This window comes from Malaclemys terrapin, chromosome 7 (genome assembly GCF_027887155.1).
Source record: "Malaclemys terrapin pileata isolate rMalTer1 chromosome 7, rMalTer1.hap1, whole genome shotgun sequence".
NCBI lineage: Eukaryota > Metazoa > Chordata > Testudines > Emydidae > Malaclemys > Malaclemys terrapin.
The window spans coordinates 30,452,437-30,471,841 of NC_071511.1; the positions used below are offsets into that span (position 1 = coordinate 30,452,437).

The 19,405-nt window shown below is 60.6% G+C and overlaps 3 protein-coding genes across 3 annotated transcripts; 1 reads left to right on the forward strand and 2 right to left on the reverse strand.

Moving 5' to 3' along the window:
* Nucleotides 1-2,538: 2,538 nt before the first annotated feature.
* On the reverse strand, nt 2,539-7,239 carry PRDX5 (peroxiredoxin 5). The gene is made up of 6 exons (XM_054033492.1): nt 7,020-7,239; nt 5,310-5,444; nt 4,734-4,865; nt 4,064-4,102; nt 3,494-3,558; nt 2,539-2,917 (listed from the first exon to the last, which is right to left on the reverse strand). The coding sequence occupies exons 1-6, from the start codon at nt 7,185-7,187 to the stop codon at nt 2,812-2,814; spliced, it is 645 nt and encodes a 214-aa protein (XP_053889467.1). The 5' UTR covers nt 7,188-7,239; the 3' UTR covers nt 2,539-2,811.
* Nucleotides 7,240-7,522: 283 nt separating this feature from the next.
* Nucleotides 7,523-9,343, forward strand: TRMT112 (tRNA methyltransferase activator subunit 11-2). Its single transcript, XM_054033493.1, has 4 exons — nt 7,523-7,813; nt 7,992-8,093; nt 8,369-8,461; nt 9,124-9,343. Exons 1-4 carry the CDS (start codon nt 7,733-7,735, stop codon nt 9,223-9,225), a joined length of 378 nt encoding a protein of 125 aa, XP_053889468.1. The 5' UTR covers nt 7,523-7,732; the 3' UTR covers nt 9,226-9,343.
* A 394-nt stretch (nt 9,344-9,737) lies between these two features.
* ESRRA (estrogen related receptor alpha) lies at nt 9,738-18,045 on the reverse strand. Its single transcript, XM_054033491.1, has 8 exons — nt 17,901-18,045; nt 14,761-15,079; nt 13,675-13,791; nt 13,175-13,300; nt 12,803-12,970; nt 12,230-12,499; nt 11,238-11,875; nt 9,738-10,845 (listed from the first exon to the last, which is right to left on the reverse strand). The coding sequence occupies exons 2-7, from the start codon at nt 15,065-15,067 to the stop codon at nt 11,628-11,630; spliced, it is 1,236 nt and encodes a 411-aa protein (XP_053889466.1). The 5' UTR covers nt 15,068-15,079; nt 17,901-18,045; the 3' UTR covers nt 9,738-10,845; nt 11,238-11,627.
* Between the last annotated feature and the right edge of the window lie 1,360 nt (nt 18,046-19,405).

A 19,405-nucleotide genomic window follows, 5' to 3' on the forward strand; every position in this document is an offset into this window, starting at 1 on the left:
GATCAGTATCCTGCTCCACCCCCTCCAGATCAGACCTTTGGGCCCCCCTGCCTTGGATCAGCCCCTTGGGCCCATCTAGCCTGGCATCCTGCTTCCAACTGTGGCCAGCCCTGAAGGAAGGGCCCCAGCAATCAACAGCCATGGAGCAAACCTGGAGAGGAGGTGATGGGCACCCCTCTCCTGACCACGTCAGGGCGGGACTGACTCCTTCCCTTAATCGGGGGTGTGTGCGGTGGACCCCCTCCCCACCACCACCAAGTCTCCCCAGTATAAACCTGTAGGCATCGTTCCTGCTCAGATCTTGACATAATCTAGCGGTGGGGAGATCCACTATGCCCCATAGGTGACAGCTGTACTGCCTTTCAGCACCCCACATCCTTGTGATGGGGGGAGCAACACAGCAGCCCCCCTGGGACATGGCTCTCAGCTCCCACCACTGAGCCCCTTTCTCTCAAACCCCACTTAGCCCCCTAAGAGTCTCTCTGCTCTATCGCCCAGTACCCCCAATGCTGCTAGGTTGGGGGGCCTGCTCTGAACCCCCAATCCAAGGGGATGGGTCTCCAATTGATTCAAATCCTGCTCCTTATAGGGCTGCAGTGGCTAGCCCAATGGATGTGGGCCCACTCTTGGTTGGGGGGCGGTAGTCTGTGTAGCACCCGGCCTGACAAGGGCTCTTAACTCAGACCCATAATACACCTCAGAAATCATTTTAGGCCAGAGGCAAATAATCTCCCCACGCTGGTGGCAACGCAGCCACAGGGGAACATCCTGCACCCCCTGCTGCTGTGAGGGGCAGGAAATCAGCCCCCCAGCACCCTGCATTGTCCTGGCTCAGATTTAATTTCTGGGAAGGAGCCAGGACAACCTATGAACCTAAGCAGCCAATGGTTGGGGAAAGGAGCCAGGGCTCCTGGCCTTGGGGGCGGGAGGTAGGGAGGCCTGAACATGGGGCAGGAGTGGGAATCTCAGGCCTCCCACTCTGGGAAAAGTAGGGGGCTGGGTCTCATGGGCTAGAGGGCTGGGGGGATTTGGGGTTCCTGGTCTGAGGGGGAAGGAGGCCCGTGTTCTCACTCTGGGGGAGGTGGGGAGCTGAGAGTAGGGTGACCAGACAGCAAGTGTAGGGTTACCATACGTCCTCTTTTTCCCGGACATGTCCGGCTTTTCGGCAGTCAAACCCCCGTCCGGGGGGAATTGCCAAAAAGACGAACATGTCTGGGAAAATGGCGGCTCTGCTCCTCCCTGACTCTTCGGCTCTGTTTAAGAGCCGGGCTGCCCGAGCGCTACCGGCTTCGGGCAGCCCCCGTGCCTCCGGACCCTGCGCCACCGGAGCCCGGGAGGGGAAGTGCCCGGCCGGGGGCGCAGGGTCCGGAGGCATAGGGGCTGCCCGAAGCCCAAGCGCTACCGGCTTCACGGTTTGCCGGGCAGCCCCCAGACCCTGCGCCCCCAGCTGGGCTCCAGCTGCGCTGGGGAAGAGCCGGCCGGGGGCGCAGCGTCTGGAGGCTGCCCGGCAAACCCTGAAGCCGGTAGCGCTGGGGTAGCCCTTTCCCCCTGGCTGGGAGTGGGAGGGAGGAGGGGCGGAGTTAGGGCGGGGCTAGGGGTGGGGAAATGGGCGGGGCCAGGGCCCAAGGAGGGTCCTCTTTTTTTATTTATTAGATATGGTAACCCTAAGCAAGTGTGAAAAATCGGGACAGGGGTGAGGGGGTAATAGGAGCCTATATAAGAAAAAGACCCAAAAATTGGGACTGTCCCTATAAAATCGGGACATCTGGTCACTCTAGCTGGGAGTAGTCAGGGCTCCTGGCCTGGGCAGACAGAGGGGAGTGGAGCCAGGGCATTGCAGGGGGAGAATTCTAGCACAGGGAGGGGCAGTTTCCAAGACCCACCTCCCATCCCCCTCACACCAAACATGGTGGAGCACAAGCACCCCCTTGTGGCCATGCTGGGGCCCACACCAAAGATCCTGCTTGGGAGTGGTCAGTGGGGTCCTGCTTTGAGGTGGGCGGGGGAGGCGCTGAGTTCCAGTCACCCCTCAAGTCCAGGGGGCCTAGCCTAGATCTTGTGACCCTTTGACCCAGGGCTAGGGGAGATCATGACACCAGGGGGACCCCGTGCCAGCCCCATCTCAGCAAATCACAGACCCTGGGGAGAGGCTCCACAGGGGAGGGGGCTCTAGTATGACTACTCACCCATGGCAGGGAAATCAGGGCAGCAGGAAACCTGCCCCCTTGATTCAACATTGCTCCCAGAGATCCCCCCCACCCTATCTCTAGGGCACAGACCCCCCCCCACACACACCAGCAATCTCCCTCTGCTTGTGTGGCCCCTGCCCCTCCAGGCTGTTTATTCTGCCCCCAAGGCCTCAAGACAGATTATGAGATTGGAGGGGGGCTGCAGGAGGCATGGGCAGGCCAGCACTCGGTGGGAGGAGGGCTGAGCAGGATAGAATTGGGGTCTGGGTCACTCCCTTGCTTCCACCCCTAGCATGCCTTGTCTATGTCTGTCCCCCCCTCCCCACCAGCAGAGAGACAGAGGCAGGGCTGGTGAGAGCCGTTTATTCCACTTGATACACAGCATTATGGGGCAGTACACCACCATCAGGGCATGAGTGCCCTCTAGAGGCCAAGCCCATGACAGCAGGAGCAGCAGCAGCACTGCACCCCTCCCCCCCGCCCTCCCCCAAGGGGAGGCCATCATATCATGCAGGGAAAGGATGGTGCGCTGCCCCACTCCTGGTGCTAGGGCGGGCGGGGGGGGGGGGGAAGAGAGGAGAGAGCAGCAGCAGCAGCAGGAGGGACCCTGGTGTCCTGGTGCTCAGAGTTGAGAGAGGATGTGGTTGGCCAGGCTGCAGGTCAGCCCTGTTCCATCCTCCTCCACGTTGAGAGCCTTCACCACACCATCCTCCAGCACCATGGAGAACCTGAGAGAGATGGGGGGGTGTCAGTGCCAGGGCCCCCTCCTCACCGTGCCATCCTCCACCACAAAAAACCTGGGAGGGGTCAGGGTGAGAACACAATGGGGGCTCCCCCTCTCCTCCCCTCCCCCTCCCTCCCCTGCCCTCCAGGGATTCCCCTCTCCCCACCTCCCACCCTATCGTCCACCACCATGGAGAACCCAGGGGGGAGATTGGGAATTCAGTGTGGGGACACAGCCAGGGCTCCCTCCCACATCTCCTAGCGCCCTCTACCCCCATCATGGAGAAGGGAGGGTTGTGGGTATCAGTGTGGGGATATAGCCAAGGGGGCTTTGCCTCTCCCAGGTTTTCCCATGGAGATGGAGAAGAGGACTTCTCCTCCTCTGCACATCCAGCCCCCCCACCCCCAGGCAAAGGGGGCACCCCAGAGGCCCATAGTTGCAACTGCAGGGGTGCATCCTCTCCCCTCTGAGCTCCTAACACTCATCCCCATGCCCGTCCCTCGCCTGTACAGAGAACCCCAGCTCTCTCAAGGTGGGTATCCTCAGAGGCTGCTGGGAGGTAAGGAGCCCACTGCTTTACCTTTTGCAGCGGTTGGTCCCAAAGAGGTCACGCAGGGTCTCCTTGTCCAGCAGCAGTTCCGTAGCCTAGGGGAGAAAGGGAAAGCAAGGGGGGAGTCAGACAGCCCCCCCAGTCCTCTCCAGGCAGAGGACACAGCCCAGGAACTTCCCCCTGCAAACAGGCCTTCACTTCTGGAGCTGCTTGGTCTTCAGATGCTCTTTGACCCCAACCCAGCCACCGTTGTTGGTGTCAGGGAGGTGGCACTGGAGGGACAGAATCCTGGATGCCTCTAATAGGGGATGGGGGTTCCACTGCCCCTTCCCCCACAGTCCCAGAGCAGGAACACCCCTGGGGGGTGGATCTGACACAGCAGGTAGGGGAGGAGCAGAGGACAGGCACACAGTGGCGTGGGAAAGAGGACTAGCCAAGGAGTGGGGGCCCTGAATCTTGGCTGTCGAGCTGGTTAGGAGGGGAAGGGCCAGGGACGGATACACAGACAGGTGGGTAGGGAGACTGGGACTGATCCTGCTCCAGGAGGAGGATACCCCCACCTGGCGCCTGAGCGCACGGGTTGGTTGAGTGGGGCATTACCTTTCCGAAAGCTCCAGTGGGGTCAGCCAGCATCCGCACCTGGGGGCAGGGAGGGGGAAAGGGTTAGGGAGCCAGTGAAGAGGCGCCTGTGAGGTGGGCGGGAGGGTAGGAGTGGCAAGAGCCACACCCACTCCTGAGGTTACACAACATATAGATGCCCCTTGCGTAATCAACAGCTCCTACTGAGAAGGGAAGTGCTCACTGCTGCCTGGAAGTCACCCACTGTCTGCAGGGGTGGGGGCAGGGCTCCTGCAGCATTGGGGTTAGGATGCTGGTGAGTGAGGGAGAGAAAAGACTCCTCTCCTTTCCCTGAGACTCAGCACCATACACCCCCTATAAGGACACTGCCCTGGGCCTCGACCCCTGCTCACTCCCTCTGCCCTGGGTCCCCTAGTCCCACCCTCTGTATTCCCCTTGCTATGGTCCCTAGGACTCTCCACATTCCCCGTGGCTGGTGCCCCCACCTGCCCTCTGTGCTCCTCCTGGTCTGGGCTGTGTGCCCCCCTCACCCTGGGTGCTATAGCTCAACCCCCCACACACACACTCCCCCTGCCTTGCCCTCCCTTCACTCCCCTTGCCCTGGGCCCCGTAGGCCTTGCTCCCTTCTCTTCCCAGCTTATCTCGCCCCAGGCACCTTGTGCCTTGCCCCCCACCCCACCCCCCGGCTCACCTTGCCTTGGGCCCCTTGGGCCTTGCCCCACTCGCTCATGACAAAGACATCGTTCACGGCCAGGCAGGCGATCAGCTCCACTCCCTTGGCCTTCAGTGCCCCAGCCTGCTCCACGTAGCCCGGCAAGTGGGTCTGAGGGGGGCAGGAAGAGCATTAGTTCCTCAGCATGCGGGGTGGGATGGCAGCATCAGACACCAGCCCAGGGATCCAGGCAGGGAGTTGGGCAGCCCCTGGCTTGCAAGGGCACACAACTCACAAATGTATCCTTTTCTAGTCCACCCTGAGGCTCCCTTGGCCCCAGGCATGGGATGGCGGGAGTGATGCTCTGGTGGATGAGTTCTGGGGAGCTGGGTGGGGTGGGGGATACTCCGAGGAGGGGGGTGAGGGAACTCTGGGATGGGGGTTCCAGGGAGCAGGGTGTGTGAGGAGCCATTCTAGAATGAGGGGGTGCTCTAAGGTAGGGAGTTGCAAAGGGTTGGGGAGGGGATGCTCTGGAGTTGGTGTGTGTGTTCTAAAATGGGTAGGGTAGTGGGGGGAGGGGAAGGGGGCACTGTGGGGGGAGTCTCTATGCCTCACCTTGGAGCAGCCAGGGGTGAAGGCACCAGGCACCCCGAAGAGAATCCCCTTCTTGCCCTTGAAGAGTGCAGCCACATCCACCTTGGTGCCGGGATCCTCCTCGTACACCTCCACACTGGGCAGCTTGTCTCCAACCTGGGGGCACGGGGGGGGAGAGCTGAAGGGAGGCCTAGCCAAGTCTCCTTGCCCAAGACAAGCCTATGCCAGACCCTCACAGGGCCTATGCCCCATCTCCCAGTGCAGGGGGAGGAGCTACCCCCACTCTGGCATTCCAACTGGGAGCCGGTTCCTCGTGCCCCAGCTACAACCCCCGCCCTAGCGCCAACAGGGGGGCCTCAAGTAGCTGACTAATGGGGGAGGGGGGGTGTCTCCATTCCCAGTCACCCAGCCAGCTTCCTGTCTTGGAATCCCGCTCCCCAGCACTGGGAGGGGGCAAAGACAAGCCTACAGATGATGCGTAAAGCCTGAGGTGAGCCTCTTCATGGCTGGGGAGCAGGAGAGCCCTGTGTGCATCCCTCAATTGTGTCTGTGGGGGGTGTTGTCACTACAACCCATGGGGGGAGGCCTACTGGGCAGACACTCAGTGACTCAGCACCCCTGCCTTGGGAGTTTCCAAACTGATTACTCAATCTCATGAGTTGGACACCTCCCCCAGTTCCCTGCCCCCCATACCCCAAATCTTCTGGGTTGCCATGTACCTCCCTTCCCAATCAACCATCCTTCCTCCCCAGCCTGCTCCTCCTCCCCTCACAGCCCAGCTCCCAGAACCCCAACCAACCCCCATCTTCCCCCCATCCTACCCCTGCCTCCCACTAACCCCTTACCACTAACCCAGCATCCCCAGCTCACACCCACACCTTCCCCCAGCCTCGACCCCATTTCCCCTCCCCCACAATCCAACTCCCTCTGTCCCCACCTACCCCCCAACCCCTGCCTCCCATCTCACCCCATAACCTACAGCCTAACTCTAACTCCTCCCCCAACTCTCAACGCCAGCCCAGCTCACCCTTCCCCCAATGTCCCCTTCCCCAGCCTGCCTTAAACTCACCCCCCAATCAGCCATTTCTACTCTCAACCTCTCGCTGCCCACCCCCCCGAGATTTGAAGGGAGTTGGGAGCTCAGTGTCACCCCCTTGTTCCAACCCCCTCCCCCCAGGTTTGCTCCCTTCCTTGTGAGGCAAGAGTTGGGGGGGAGGGGTCCTGCAAGGGGGTAGTGACCCTCCAAGCTTCAGGGACTGGGGAAATGGTCTCAGGTTTCAAGGGTCCTGGTTGGGGGGAGGCATCGGCGGCTAAACTAGAGGGTGGGAGAGGGCTCTTCTCTAGCCCTAGGTCCCAGCTGGCGAGGGGAGCTGCCAGGGGGAGCCCTGCTGGGGGTAGGGTGACCAGATGTCCCGATTTTTGTGTCTTTTTCTTATATAGGCTCCTATTACCCCCACCCCCGTCCTGATTTTTCACACTTGCTGTCTGGTCACCCTAGCTGGGGGCCCTGATTTTGGAGCGGGGCTTGTCCAGGAGGCTCTCCGTTCTCTGCCCCGGGGCCTAGCTGGGGGCTGATTTAAGGGGGCTCCCTGGGATCGGGCTCTCCCTGCCCCGGGTCTCGCTGGGGCTGAGCTGCGGGGGGGGGGGGGGGGGGTGTCCCAGCTAGGGGCGGGGCAGGTTGGATGGTTGAGGCCCCCGGGGTGTCCCGCTCTCCGCCCCGCCCGGTCTCACCTTGACGGGCGCCATGGCAGCTGCTCGGACACCGAAGCGCCTAGTTCCTCTGGGCTTGGAGCCGGGGAGGGGGGCCGCCCGCAACAGCCCCCGCCCCCGCCGGAGCACCAGCCCCGCCGCACCTCGCCACGCGGTCACCATGGAGACCGCCTGAATGACAGTTGCCATGGAAAAGGCCTGGGGGACCTACCAACCTTGGGGTGGACTGGAATGCCCATGCGCCGCAACCCACAGGTCGGTTTGCATCACATTTGCATATCATTTGTGGTTCATTTGCATGGCCGGTTTGCACATTGTTTACATACAGATTGATTTTGATTGGCAGGGCGACATTACAAGTGGTTTACACGCTGACTTTGCATACAATTAACATATAATTTGTGATTAATCTGAGTGTTTTTCTCCTGCTTTTTACACATCTTAATTTCTTAATTTAAATATAATCTGCATGCGATTTGAACACTATTTGCATGTTTTAACCCCTTAGTTTCGCGTCTAATTCTTCTCTCCTCCCCATCGGGGACCGGCACCCTGTCTCCAGATCTCCCCGGAACCCTCAGGTTCGGGTCCGTGTTTCCCTTTCAGCCGCCGGACCCTTTTGAGCAGGGCACATTCTATCCGGAAGTAGTGTTCGGAGGGGTGCGATTGAAGTAGCCGAGTATTGGCGTCTCACCGCTTCCCACGTGTGCCGTGACACAGGGAGCGGCGCGAGGATGAAGCTGCTGACGCACAACATGCTGACCTCGCACGTGCGGGGGGTGCGGCCCGGGGGGGGTTTCCCCCTCCGTATCCAGGTAACAGGGATCCCCCCCCGCAACCATAGGGCCGCGTATCCCTGCCCCCTGGGCTGCTCCAGGGCTGGGTCGGGGGCCGCAGGGCTGATTTCTCCCCCCATGGGGGTGATGCCACCTGCCTCCTCGGGGGTCCCGCCCCGGCCGTGCCTAGCCAGACTGACCCTCCCTCTCCCCGCAGGCCACCGAGGTGAAAGTGAATAACGTGGATTTCAACCAGGAGTTCGTGGCGCGGATGATCCCCAAGGTGGAGTGGGGGGCCCTGGTGGAGGCTGCGGAGAGCGTGAGTATGGGGGGGAGTGGCTGGCCCCGTCCAGGGCATAGGTGGGTGGAGTTTGGCAGGGGGAGGGGCTCACCCTAGGTGCTGGGGACGCTAGACCCGGAGCCAGCCTCCTGCCCAGAGTGCTGTCATGGCAGGAGACGGGCAGCATGGATTGGCACAGCAGCCTGGGGGTGGGGATTGGAGAGGGAAGTGGCTTTGGGGAGCGTTTGGGTCAATCAGAGCAAAGTCTCTCTTCTGGGGTCAGCATTGTGACATTCATCTCCCTCTCCCTACAGCTGGGCCATCTGTCGGACCTGCCCCACGAGCTGCCCCCTGAGTACGAGAACAACGAGGACTTCCTGAGGAAGGTGCATCACGTGCTGCTGGAGGTGAGAAACGCCCCCTCCTCCACGTCCACAATCCACCCGACCGGCTCCCTGGCTGGTGCTGGGCACTATATCCTAGACACCACAAACCCGTGGCTGAGGTATGACGGGACCTGTTACAAACACAGGTCCTTTCCTGGCCTGGCTGAGACACTGGGGACTTATCAGCCCACAGAGACACTGGTGATCCCCCAGGGTGGGGGTACCTCTTGCTGTTGCTGCCCCTGCTCCAAATGTAGACATTGGGAGGGCCCCCTCAGGCAGTGAGAGTATGTTGATGGTGAGGAAAAAAGCTTATGCCCAAATAAATCTGTTAGTCTTTAAGGTGCCACCAGACTCTTTGTTGTTTTTGATGGTGAGGGATTCTCCCCCTGCTCTAGCTGCCTGTTGGAATCCACTCTTGAGGGGCTGAGAGTCCAGCAGATGCCCTGGCACCGGGCTCTCAGCATCCTTTTGCTTCTGTGGCTCATCCTGCTCCCTCCCTAGCTGCTAAGAATCATGATAGAGGGTTGTGACTGCAGCAAAATAAAAAAACCGAGAAGGGAGGGCTGGTGCTCTGGGGAAGTTCCACCCCTCCCTGACAGCATTACTGGGCAGGGCTGGGGCACAGCTCATCCCTCTGTCTTTAGGCTGCAGCTGACCTGTGTTTCTTCTCTCCTGCATAGGTGGAGGTGATGGAGGGGATCCTGAAGTGCCCTGATTCTGGCCGGGAGTTCCCCATCACCAAGGGCATCCCCAACATGCTGCTGAGCGAGGAGGAGACGTGAAGGGCCAGGGTGGCCAAGATGGGAAGATTGGGGTGGGGGAGGGAGGGTTCTACAGGGAATAGAAGACATTCTGTGCTCATTTGGTTTGTGTATAAATAAAACTGTGAGGTGGAGCCTGGCATGGGGCATGTCATCCATTACCTGTCCCCCTGCTCGTGCCCCTCCATCACAATCTGCAGCACTCTGCTATCCTAGCCCTGGGCAACCCGCAACCACACTTGTGTTGGTGCCCTTCTGTTCTAGTCCAGTCCCCATCCCGTTAGCCCTTGGTCTAGCCGAACATTGGTCTGCCACACCTTGCACTGTACTCACTTTCCTCGTGTACGGTTATTTAGATTGCAGTAGTACCTAGGAGACCTAGTCCTGAAGCAGGTCCCCCATTGGGCCAGGCACTGCTCAGACCCCCCAGGCAAGATCAAGGCTGCCACTGGGCCTAGTGCTGCACAAACACAGAACAAGACAATGCTCTTGTTCCTTCTTAACTGTTAGGAAGGAAGACTCGGGACACAGGCTGAGATCTCCATGGTTTATTCTGGCTCTGGAATATAGCTCTATGTATGTGTGTGTATAGCACCTATACACAAAATAGAGGTATTTATAATATATACACATACATAATTTAATACAAACCCCCTCCATGTCACCCCACTCATTATAGAAATGGGGGGACTGAGGGTGCACCCCTCTGAGGGGAGCAGAGATGAAGGGGTCACGTATTATCCTGCAACAAATATACAGTCTGATATATTGCTATGTACATGTTTCTCAGCATCTTCACCCCCACCCCAAGGGAAAGGGGGGGCTTATTGCTATGGGGGGGGCAGAAGGGCAAGGGGAAATTTGAGGGGGGTGGAGGGGATACTGGCCTCTGTTCCCATCCCGAGGGACCCCCCCCCACTATGCCCAAGCCATTGCAACCCCTCTTCCTATCTATAGAGCTACCCCATCACAGTGCTGTGCTCCCGCTCCCACAATTGAAGCCTTCTGTTTCAGCCCCTCCCTCTCCCTCCCCAAGGACCTAACTACAGCAGGGGCTCCCCCAGTCAGACCCCCACCCCCTCCAGACTCTCCACCATCCTGGGGCTTTGGGGGGGGGGAGAGACCAGCACTTAGTGGAGGTTCCCAGACCCTGCTGCTAAGTTCCCCTCACCCCACTTATGTCACCCTACTGGATTTTCCCTGGAAAACCCCACTGGAAGTCCTTGGCTCCAGTACCCTCCCCCATATTTCAAGGGGAAGTATGGGCTTACCACTCCCCAAATCTCAATTCCCTTCCCAGGACACAAGAATATACCCCCCTCCAATCTAAGAGACTCCCACACACTCCCCTCCTCTGAATTACAGGGGACCCCCACAATCCTCCTCATCTAAGGTATCCCCACTACAGAGATCTCCCAGCCCTGAGCCAAGGGACCCTCATGGGGTTCCCCTCCCCTGGCCAAGTGCATACATAGTTTGTTCATTTATTGCTTGAAGGGATATTGTAAACCCCTCACCCCCACTCAGGGGCAGGGGCTGGGAGGCCTCAGGGGGTCCCACTTTGGGATGGGGGATTATTCTCTCCCACACACACTTTCTCCCCTAAGCAGAGAGTTCAGAGACAAGTGAGGAGGGGGACACCTGCCATGGGTGGTGTCCCTAGGAGGCCCCCCCTTCAGAGAGAATCAGCTGCCCCTGCTACTGCCCTCCCGACCTAACTGACCCCTCCAGTGCCAAGTTACCTACAGCCCCAGCACACACTGGCTGCTGGGCAAGCACCCCTCAGCTGGGGGGGTTCCCCTGCTCTGAGCCAGGGACAAGCAGGGACCCTCCCAGGCCAGGTCTGTGCATGTGGGATTAACACGCTCCCCCCCGCAGTCCAGCTGTGTGCTGTTCAGGTCCATTATGGCTTCTACAGGGGGCCCTGGTGCTTTTCCCCCGCCACTAAATCCCTCCCCCCAGATAATAAGTTAGAATATGGCTTCCAGTGCATATGGGGGGCTGGGTCCCCATGTCAGTCTGTCCCCTCCCACCAGTGTCCCCCAGTCCGTCTCCAGCATGCCCATCCCCCAGCCCTGTGGCCACGCTGCAGTTCCCCCCAGAGACATCAGTCCAATCCTCCCCTTCCATTATCTGCCTTACTGTCCCCATGCATTCCCCCCCCGTCCCCCAGCCAGAGCATCTGTGTCTGTCCCCCCAGCACCTGTTGCCCTAGTGTCCATGTGTCTGTCCTCACCCCCGCCCATCCCTACTCCTCCTGTTTGTGTCTCTCCAGTGTGTCTGTCCCCCATTCCACCCTGCCCTTCTCCCGCATCTACGTGTCTGTCTCCCTGCCCCAGGACTATGTCTGTCCCCAGGCCCCTCAGCCCGGTCCATGCCTCTGTCCCCCCCACATGGCGGGGAGGGGGAGGCGGGGGCGTGTCTCAGTCCATCATGGCTTCCAGCATCTCGAGAAAGAGCTTGTGCATGGGCACCTTCCCTCCCAGCTTGATGCCGTAGAAGTGGTGCAGGGCGCGGGCAGCCGTCTGGCGCAGCAGGGGCAGCGTTAGCAGCAGCTTCCCCGCCCGGCGTGGCTCTTCCGGCCGTCGGCTGCCCTCGTACTCCAGCAGGGCCTCATGCAGCACATCCCGCAGCCGCTGCACCGCTGCCATGTCCTCAATGTGCACCGAGTCTGGGGGGAGACCAGGGGGGTTAGAGTGGGGGGCGTGGCCAGTGTTGCTGATGTGCACCCAGTCTGGGGGGGGAACACTATGCACCAAGTCTGGGGAGACCCATGGCGTGGACATGGCCAACGTTGCTGATGTGCACTTGGGTGTGGGGGGAGAATCATACAGGGTTGGGGGGGAGGGCTGCCATGTCACTGCTGTGCACCAAGTCGGAGGGGCCACCATGTCCTTGAATGAAGTCAAGGAGGGAGCTGTGGCAGGCAGAGCCTGGGGGGAGGGACGCCGAGCCCAGCCCAGGGAGATGAAAGCCAGGTGCAGAGAACTGCCCCCACCCCAAGCCCCCATAGGGCAGGACCCACCTGAGTTGGCGAGTGCCAGGGCTTTGAGCAGCACGTATTCCTCGCGCTCCAGCCGCAGGGCGCGGTACTTGCGCACCAGCTGCAGGAGGGCGGCGCTCAGCTCCCAGAGCCCTGCCGCGCGTGCCCCTTCCTCGTCGAGCGCAAAGTCCTCCGCAAAGACCACCTCGTCCTCGCAGGGGAGCGAACGCCAGGCCACACCCAGCACCAGCACCTCCAGCCAGGCGCTCTGCAGCACACTCATCTGATCGGCCAGCGACAGCGCCGGGAACCCTGCAGGGGAGAGACGGGAGTTAGGGGGCAGCGCAGACTGGGAACCCTGCAGGGGGGAAAGGGGAGACAGGAGTTAGGGGGCTGGGACGAGAACAGGGATTAGGAAGCAGAGATGGAGGTTGGAGCTGGAAACCCTGGGGGCAGGGGAGCAGGGCTAGGCACCCTTTTGCAGGAACCTGCAGGGGGTGAGGGAGACAGGATTAGGAGGGGAGCGCTGGGGGAGGGGCAGCACATGGGGATGGGGGCCACACTGGGTGGGAGAAGGGGGTCATAAAGAATGCTGCAGAGGGGGTGGGGCCCTACCTGGGATGTTCTTGGCCCAGCCAATGATGACGACGATCTCGCGGTCAGCCAGGTCACACAGGGCGCTGGTGGCACGGAGGGGCCCATCGGGCAGCGCTGGGTCAGGCATTGCATACAGCTTCTCAGGCTCCGCCACCAGCAGGTGGGACACCATGGGGTTAATGGGGGCTGCAGAGACGGGGCAATGTGAAAGGAGATTCCCCAGCACTCCATCCCCCTCTAACACCCTATCACACCTGGGATCCTCCCTTCTTCCCAGATCTGCCCGTACCCCACAATCCTGACCCATAGCCCCCTGCTACCTCAGCCTTGGGCTTCCCTCTCCGCCCTACTCTGCCTCTTAATCCTGACCCACAGCCTCACCCCACTCACCTGGTTTCTTGCTGGTCGCTGTGGCAATCTGGGGGGTGGCGAATGTGTTGGGGAATGGGGCCCCATCCACCTCAGGGCGGCGCTTGTATTTCTGGCGTCCCCCTCGCACACGGTCCAGCCGCACCCCTAGGGGGCAGAGCAGAAGATATGGGGTCAAAATGCACCCCCAAAACCCTCCCTCTTCCCCACCCATCCTGCCCATTCCCCTATTCCCAAGGGGACCAATTTGCTCTCATAACAGCAGGGGGAAACTGAAGGGCTGTTTTCCCCCCAGGGTTCTCCTGATGGTTCCCCCTGACATTACCCTGGCTACCTGACCTTCCCATATCCTGCCTCCCACACCTGCCCCCCAGCTCACCATCCACTGCCCCCCCAGCAGCCCTCTAATTCCCCCAGCTCTTTCCCCCTTCCCAAGTTCCCTCCCAATTCCCCCTGCCAGCCCCCCCCAACCACTGTGCTCTCCTCCCAGCCCCCACCCTGTGTCCCTCCACCCCCCGTACCTTCCTTGAGCATGCCGACGCGCAGGCACTTGGTGAACCGACAGGCCTGGCAGGCTTTGCGGCGCCGCTTGGTGATCTCGCATTCGTTACTGGCCGGGCAGCTGTACTCGATACTGCCTGGGGGAAGAGCGGGGTGAGACGGGGCTGAGACCAGGTTCAGGGGGAGACAGGGTCTGAGACCGAAGATGTGGGGGAACACGGAGGAAGGAGATGAGCTGAAGTGGTGGTGGGGAAAATCCTGGGGGAGAGAGGAGATGGGGCTGAGTGGGTTGGGGAAGTAGGGGCATGCAGTGAGGTGGGGCCAAACCATTGAGAGATGGAGGAGGAACTGGGGGGACGGGTGATGTAGTCCCAAGGGAATGGGAGGCCAGGGCCACACACCCACCCACAAAGCAGAAGCAACCCTCCCCCTTAATGCTGCAAGCTCCTGGGTTACATCTCCCACAAGGTAGCTAGGAGAGGGAAGACTGCAGTGCATCCTGTGAAATGTAGCCCAGCCCAGGGAGGAGAACCACCCCATGACACACCTGCACTACAGCTCCTAGCAGGCACTGGGGCGGCTCAGCAAGGGAGACTACAGTGCATCATGGGAGATGTAGTCCTGTTGGGAAACCCGGCCTACAGGAGAATGGGGAGTGCAAGCCATCTGAATTACAGCTTCCAAGACGCACTGCAGCAGCTGAGGCCAGTGGAGTCTATTGAGCTCCACTCAAGAGATTTCATCTCAATTTTCCCAAGGGAAAAATAAAACAATTTCAGCTAAATTAAATTCCCCCACCGCCCCTGGAAAATCACCAACTGGCCATGAGCAGGGAGCCCTGGGGCAGCCGCCCCATCCCCTCTCCTTGGAGCTGTCACCCTTCCTTGAGCCAATCACCCAGCATTTGGAAAGCTGACACAGGGTCAGGGGTGTGTGACTGGCCCCCTTTGGGAAACCGGGACCCAATTCCAAGTGTACTGAAGGGCAGGGAGCCACTACCCACCCACGCAGCAGCAATCAGCGGAGGAGGGGCCTGGGGTTGGGATAGCAGGGACTGTGGATCAGGATTGAGGGCCCCCCCAGGCTGGAGGTATGCAGGGGGTTACCTTGTATAGTGCGCTTGAAGAAGGCTTTGCAGGCCTCACAGGAGGCCACGCCATAGTGATACCCTGAGGCCACGTCCCCGCACACCAGGCACAGGCGCTTGGGCAGGGAGCTCAGCACATACTTGCCCCGGGGCAAGACTTCATCAGGGTTGTTGTCATGGCGCCGGCGGGTCAGTGCCCCTGGCTCGGGGTCATGGGGAGGACCACTGGCATCAGAGGAGCCGCTGGGGCTGCGCTGTGCCAGGCTGTCTGGGGAGGCCGGCTCCGTCTTGATGAAGAACTCAGCACGGTGATCCCGAGACGACATGGCTGGGGTGGCCTGCAGGGAGCGATATATGTGGGAGACGGGAGGTGTGGGAGGGGGGCAGTGAGACACTTCCCCCCCCCATCTGGACTGCTCAATCCCTGCCCTTTTACACTCTGCCAGGACTCTGTGGGAGCTCCCTAGGGTCGAGTGCCCTGCACTGCCATCCCAGGCACCCAGGTCCCTTTCCACATCCCGGTCGCTCCCCTGGGGGCCCTAGGAAGGGGAGATTCAGTCCCATACTGCTGGCTCTGATGTCAGAGCTGTGACCCTCAGAGCTGGGAACCCCTGCCCGGGATCCCCCCAAATCTAGGGGCCTCTTCCCAGATGTTCAGCACACTCCCTTCCCCTCCCAGTGCCAGCTCCAGTATCTCAGGGTCGGGCATGTGACATGCTCAAGGTCACAGAGAGAGAGACTCTGATCGCAGGCTGGGGGCGGGTACGGGGAGCTGTGTGTGTGTTTGCTTGGGGGAAGCTGTGCGTGGGCACGCAAGGGGGGGGGGGTCTCTGGGATGGCAAAAGGTGGTACCAACAATCCAGAAGCAGAAATAGCCTCAGCTCTGTGCTCTCCCCCCAGCTCCGGTACAGGAATTAACCCCCTCCCCAGGGCTCAAGTCAACCCAGGCTGCAGGAGGCAGATAAGGGTCATGGCAGAGGGATTAGTCTGGAGGCCACAGCTCAGACAGCTCCCCCTCCCCAACACATCCACCCCCACTCACTAGGGCTCAGACACCCCACACACACTCTCCAGGGCTCACCCCCCGGGCACCTCCCACCCTCCCTGCTTGACTCAGCGCCAGGCTCTGGAGGAGTTTCTGGGCAGGGGGCCTCTGAGGAGCAGGGATCTGCTGGAATTGGGGGGACGGGAGGCATGGCTGAACTGTCTGTGCTTCCCACCTACGGACCCAGGCAGGGCACTCTTCCGATGGAGCCAGTGGAGTCAGGGAGGGGTCGTAGCCCTGCAGGCCTGTACCCTCCTCCACAAACGCACATAGGCAAGCCCAGCACCCACATCCCTCCTCCCTCACACTGGGACTAACCTGGCAGCAGTCCCAGCCCATGAGGAGGGGGAGAAATTGGGATCAGAAATGGAACCCAAGTGTCTGGGATGGCATAGACTGGGCCAGGAATGAATGCTAGAGGCCACCTTTAATCCAGCTTTGGCGGGGGAGGAAGGGGCCGTGTCCACGTGTATTAGCCCCATGTCAGTGAGCTCCCCACTGTGTCCATGCATGGCATCCCAGTCACCTAGAGCATTTCAGGCGTGTCAGCCGTGTCTGTTACTCTGTCTGTCCCCATGTTCCCCCCCCCGACCTTTGTCCCCTTTGTGCCGTCTTGTCTCTTTCCTAATGTCCCGCGGCGGGGAGTTACGCAAGAGCAGGCAGAGGGGAAATGAGATCTGGACCCTCCATCGTGCCCCACTGTGCTTACAGAAGACTGTCCTCTTCCCCCTTTCCTGCACTCTTCCCCCTCTGCAGTCCCCCAACCTCCACCCTTGCTCTGCACCCCATTATCCATACACTCTCCTTCTCCCTGTACCCCCCCATACCTGCCCAACCCCCTGGACTAACCTGGGACTAATCTGGAGCCCTAAGGCACTCCCAGCCCCTGGGGACTGGGATGAGGACTGGGACCCAGACATCTGGGACAGACACTGGGGGGAAGACGGGGACCAAGTACCCCCATTTCACTCCACCCTCCCAACCCATTCACCCTCCTTCCCCCTGCACTCCAATCCTTACCCTGCCTCTACATCCCTCCCCCCCACATGCATACCCCTCCCCCAGTAACTTCCCTCCCATCTGTAGAACAGAGATAGAAAAGTTGGTCAAACTTTCTTCCCCCCTCCCCTCAGGGGGTGCAATGGACCATAGGAACATATGCCAGAAGGCACGCTGGTGTGTATGGGAGGAGTGACATCACGTTCTGCTCCCAGTCAAAGCGAGTCCCAATAAATGACATTACCCATCATCTGGGTGGGTGGTTCCTGGCCCCATCATGTGCTGGAGGTGTGGAGGGGGAGAGGGATTCTGGATTTCTGGTGTGGGGGAGAATTCCCCAGCCTCCCCATTCTAATCCCAGCCTAGCTCACCCCTGTTGTTTCTGTACACACACTCCCCCCTTCAGGGTCAGGCCTTGGGCCAATTCAGGACTGTGACCTTTGACCCTGGAGGATTCTGGCTTGACTGGTCATGGAGCCCTGAGCTTGTGGGGCAGGGGCAGTTTGACACCTGCCATTCCCCTCCCCCATCCAGTTACTCCACACATACCAGCTAGACAGGGCGCCCACCAGGCCCCAGACAGCAGGGGGGCATGAGATGCCATGTCCTGGCAGGAGATTGTGTGACTTACACATGGTCACTTACACAGACACCTGCTCTTGCACCAGGATACAACTGCTCACCTCCCTGCAAGTCTCCAGGTCTGTCCAGGTGTCTGTGTTTCCCCAGGGATCCACCCCGTGAGTCTCCATGTGCGCCTGGGTGGTCAGCCCTGTCCCAGCTGGCCATGTGTGCGCGTGTCTGTCAGTCAGGTTCCATGTCTGTCTGTGTGCTCCTGGGAGTCTGTCCGTGTCCGACTGGGCAGCCCCCTGTCTACCTGTCTGGTCCCAGGAGCGTCCAAGTCCCCAAGTCTGTCCATGTGTCCCCGGTGCCCCTGCAAGTCTGTCCGTCCGCCTGTTCCCACTGTGTCCCCTCGAGTCCCGCCCCGTGACTGTCTGTCCCTGCAGCGTCCGTCTGTCTCCGTGTCCGCCAGTCCGTGCGCGCCCAAGCCCCCCCTGCGGAGCGGGAGTCACATGGGCCGGCTGGGGCCCCCCCTGCCCCGATCCCGCACTGACCTTGGGGCCCGGCGTGGCGTGTCCGGGCCGGGCGGGGCTCAGTGGCCCGGAACGCGGGGGGCCGGCCGGGCCATGGGCGCGGGCTCAGCCCGGCTCGCTGCGCTGCGCTCCGAGTGTAGGACACAAAAGGACATCGCGGCGCACTTCCTCCTGGGCTCCCAGCTGACAAATGGAAGGGGCGGGGCCGCGTTCATGAATATGCAGCAGTGGGGCGGGGCCTGGCTGCACGCGCTCGCCCCTTGACTTCCAACCTCGCTGCGACCCCCGAGCTAGCGCCGCGCGCGGCGGGCTGGGGACTGGGGGCCGGGCTGTGAGGAGTCAGAGGGGCGGGGCACGGACCTGCTGGGGACATTCGGGGAATTAAGGGGGGACTTATTGGGGCAGGGAGCTGGTCTGGGGGATCATGGGGGCGGGGCTGGTCTGGGGGATCATGGGGGTCATTGGGGGCTGGTCTGGGGGATCATGGGAGCAGGGGGGTTATTGGGGGCTGGTCTGGGGGATCATGGGGGTCAATGGGAGTAAAGGGCTGGTCTGAGGGATCATTAGGGTCATTGGGGATAGTGGGCTAGTCTGGGGGATCATAGAGGTCAATGGGGGTAAGGGTGGGGTCTAGGGGATCATGAGGGTCATTGGGGAAGGGGGCTGGTCTGGGGGATCATGGGGGTAGGGAGCTGGTCAGGGGGATATTGGGGCAGGGGGTTGGTCTGGAGGGTTATTGGGGGTCATTGGGGTAGGCGACTGATCTGGGGTTTCATAGAGTGGTCATGATCTGATGGGAGCAATAAAGGGCTGTTAATTTGGTGCTGGGGGAGGGGGTCCTGGGGAATCCTGTGGGGACAATTCAGCCTGCTGTGGGTGGAAAAGATTGAGGCCTCTCAGTGGGCAGCAAGTGGGGGGGCTGTAGGATCATGGGGACAATTTTAGGTGGCAATAAGTTCATGGGGTGGCATATAGCAGGAGGAGAGGGGGAAATAAATAAGGGGCAGCTTAGACCACACTGGGGCTGTGTCTCTCACTTAATGGGTAGGAGGCGAGACTCCTGGGAGCAAGTAAATGGGACAGTGTCTAACCACACTTCCCCAGATTGGGGTGACCCTAAGGAGACTCTACGCCCAGGCCAAACCACTCAGGGGAATGTACTAGAGGAAGGGGGGTCCTGCTGGGGGGCACAGCCTGGGAGTTGGGGAGACTCCCTCTGCCCTACACACCTGATGATCTCAAAGCCCACACATTTATTCCTGAATCCTCAGGAACTAGCCCTGACCACTCCCTGAGAGTCAGGTGAAGGCATGATCCCCAGTGGCCAGAAGGGAAACCTGAGGCACAGAGTAGGGGAAGAGATATGCCCCCAAGGTCACACAGCAAGTCAGAGGCAGAGCTGGGGAACATCCTGACCGCCTAGCCCTCCTGCTCTAACCCACCACAGTTCGCGTTCCTGGTACCTGCCCAGCTGAACTTGCCTCCTCCTGGTCTTGGGAGCTGAAGGTCGTTGAAGGTCACTTTGA

Excerpts from the sequence above, each read along its gene's own strand:
- TRMT112 (XM_054033493.1), top strand. The coding sequence starts at position 7,733 with ATGAAGCTGCTGACGCACAACATGCTGACCTCGCACGTGCGGGGGGTG. Across the intron at positions 8,094-8,368 it reads TGGTGGAGGCTGCGGAGAGC|CTGGGCCATCTGTCGGACCT; the intron begins GTGAGTATGGGG and ends CTCTCCCTACAG. Across the intron at positions 8,462-9,123 it reads TGCATCACGTGCTGCTGGAG|GTGGAGGTGATGGAGGGGAT; the intron begins GTGAGAAACGCC and ends TCTCCTGCATAG.
- ESRRA (XM_054033491.1), bottom strand. The coding sequence starts at position 15,067 with ATGTCGTCTCGGGATCACCGTGCTGAGTTCTTCATCAAGACGGAGCCG. Across the intron at positions 12,971-13,174 it reads AGCGACCAGCAAGAAACCAG|CCCCCATTAACCCCATGGTG; the intron begins GTGAGTGGGGTG and ends CCGTCTCTGCAG. Across the intron at positions 12,500-12,802 it reads CTGGGCCAAGAACATCCCAG|GGTTCCCGGCGCTGTCGCTG; the intron begins GTAGGGCCCCAC and ends TCTCCCCTGCAG.
- PRDX5 (XM_054033492.1), bottom strand. The coding sequence starts at position 7,187 with ATGGCAACTGTCATTCAGGCGGTCTCCATGGTGACCGCGTGGCGAGGT. Across the intron at positions 5,445-7,019 it reads CTGCCATGGCGCCCGTCAAG|GTTGGAGACAAGCTGCCCAG; the intron begins GTGAGACCGGGC and ends CCGTGCCCCCAG. Across the intron at positions 3,559-4,063 it reads CCACTGGAGCTTTCGGAAAG|GCTACGGAACTGCTGCTGGA; the intron begins GTAATGCCCCAC and ends TTTCTCCCCTAG.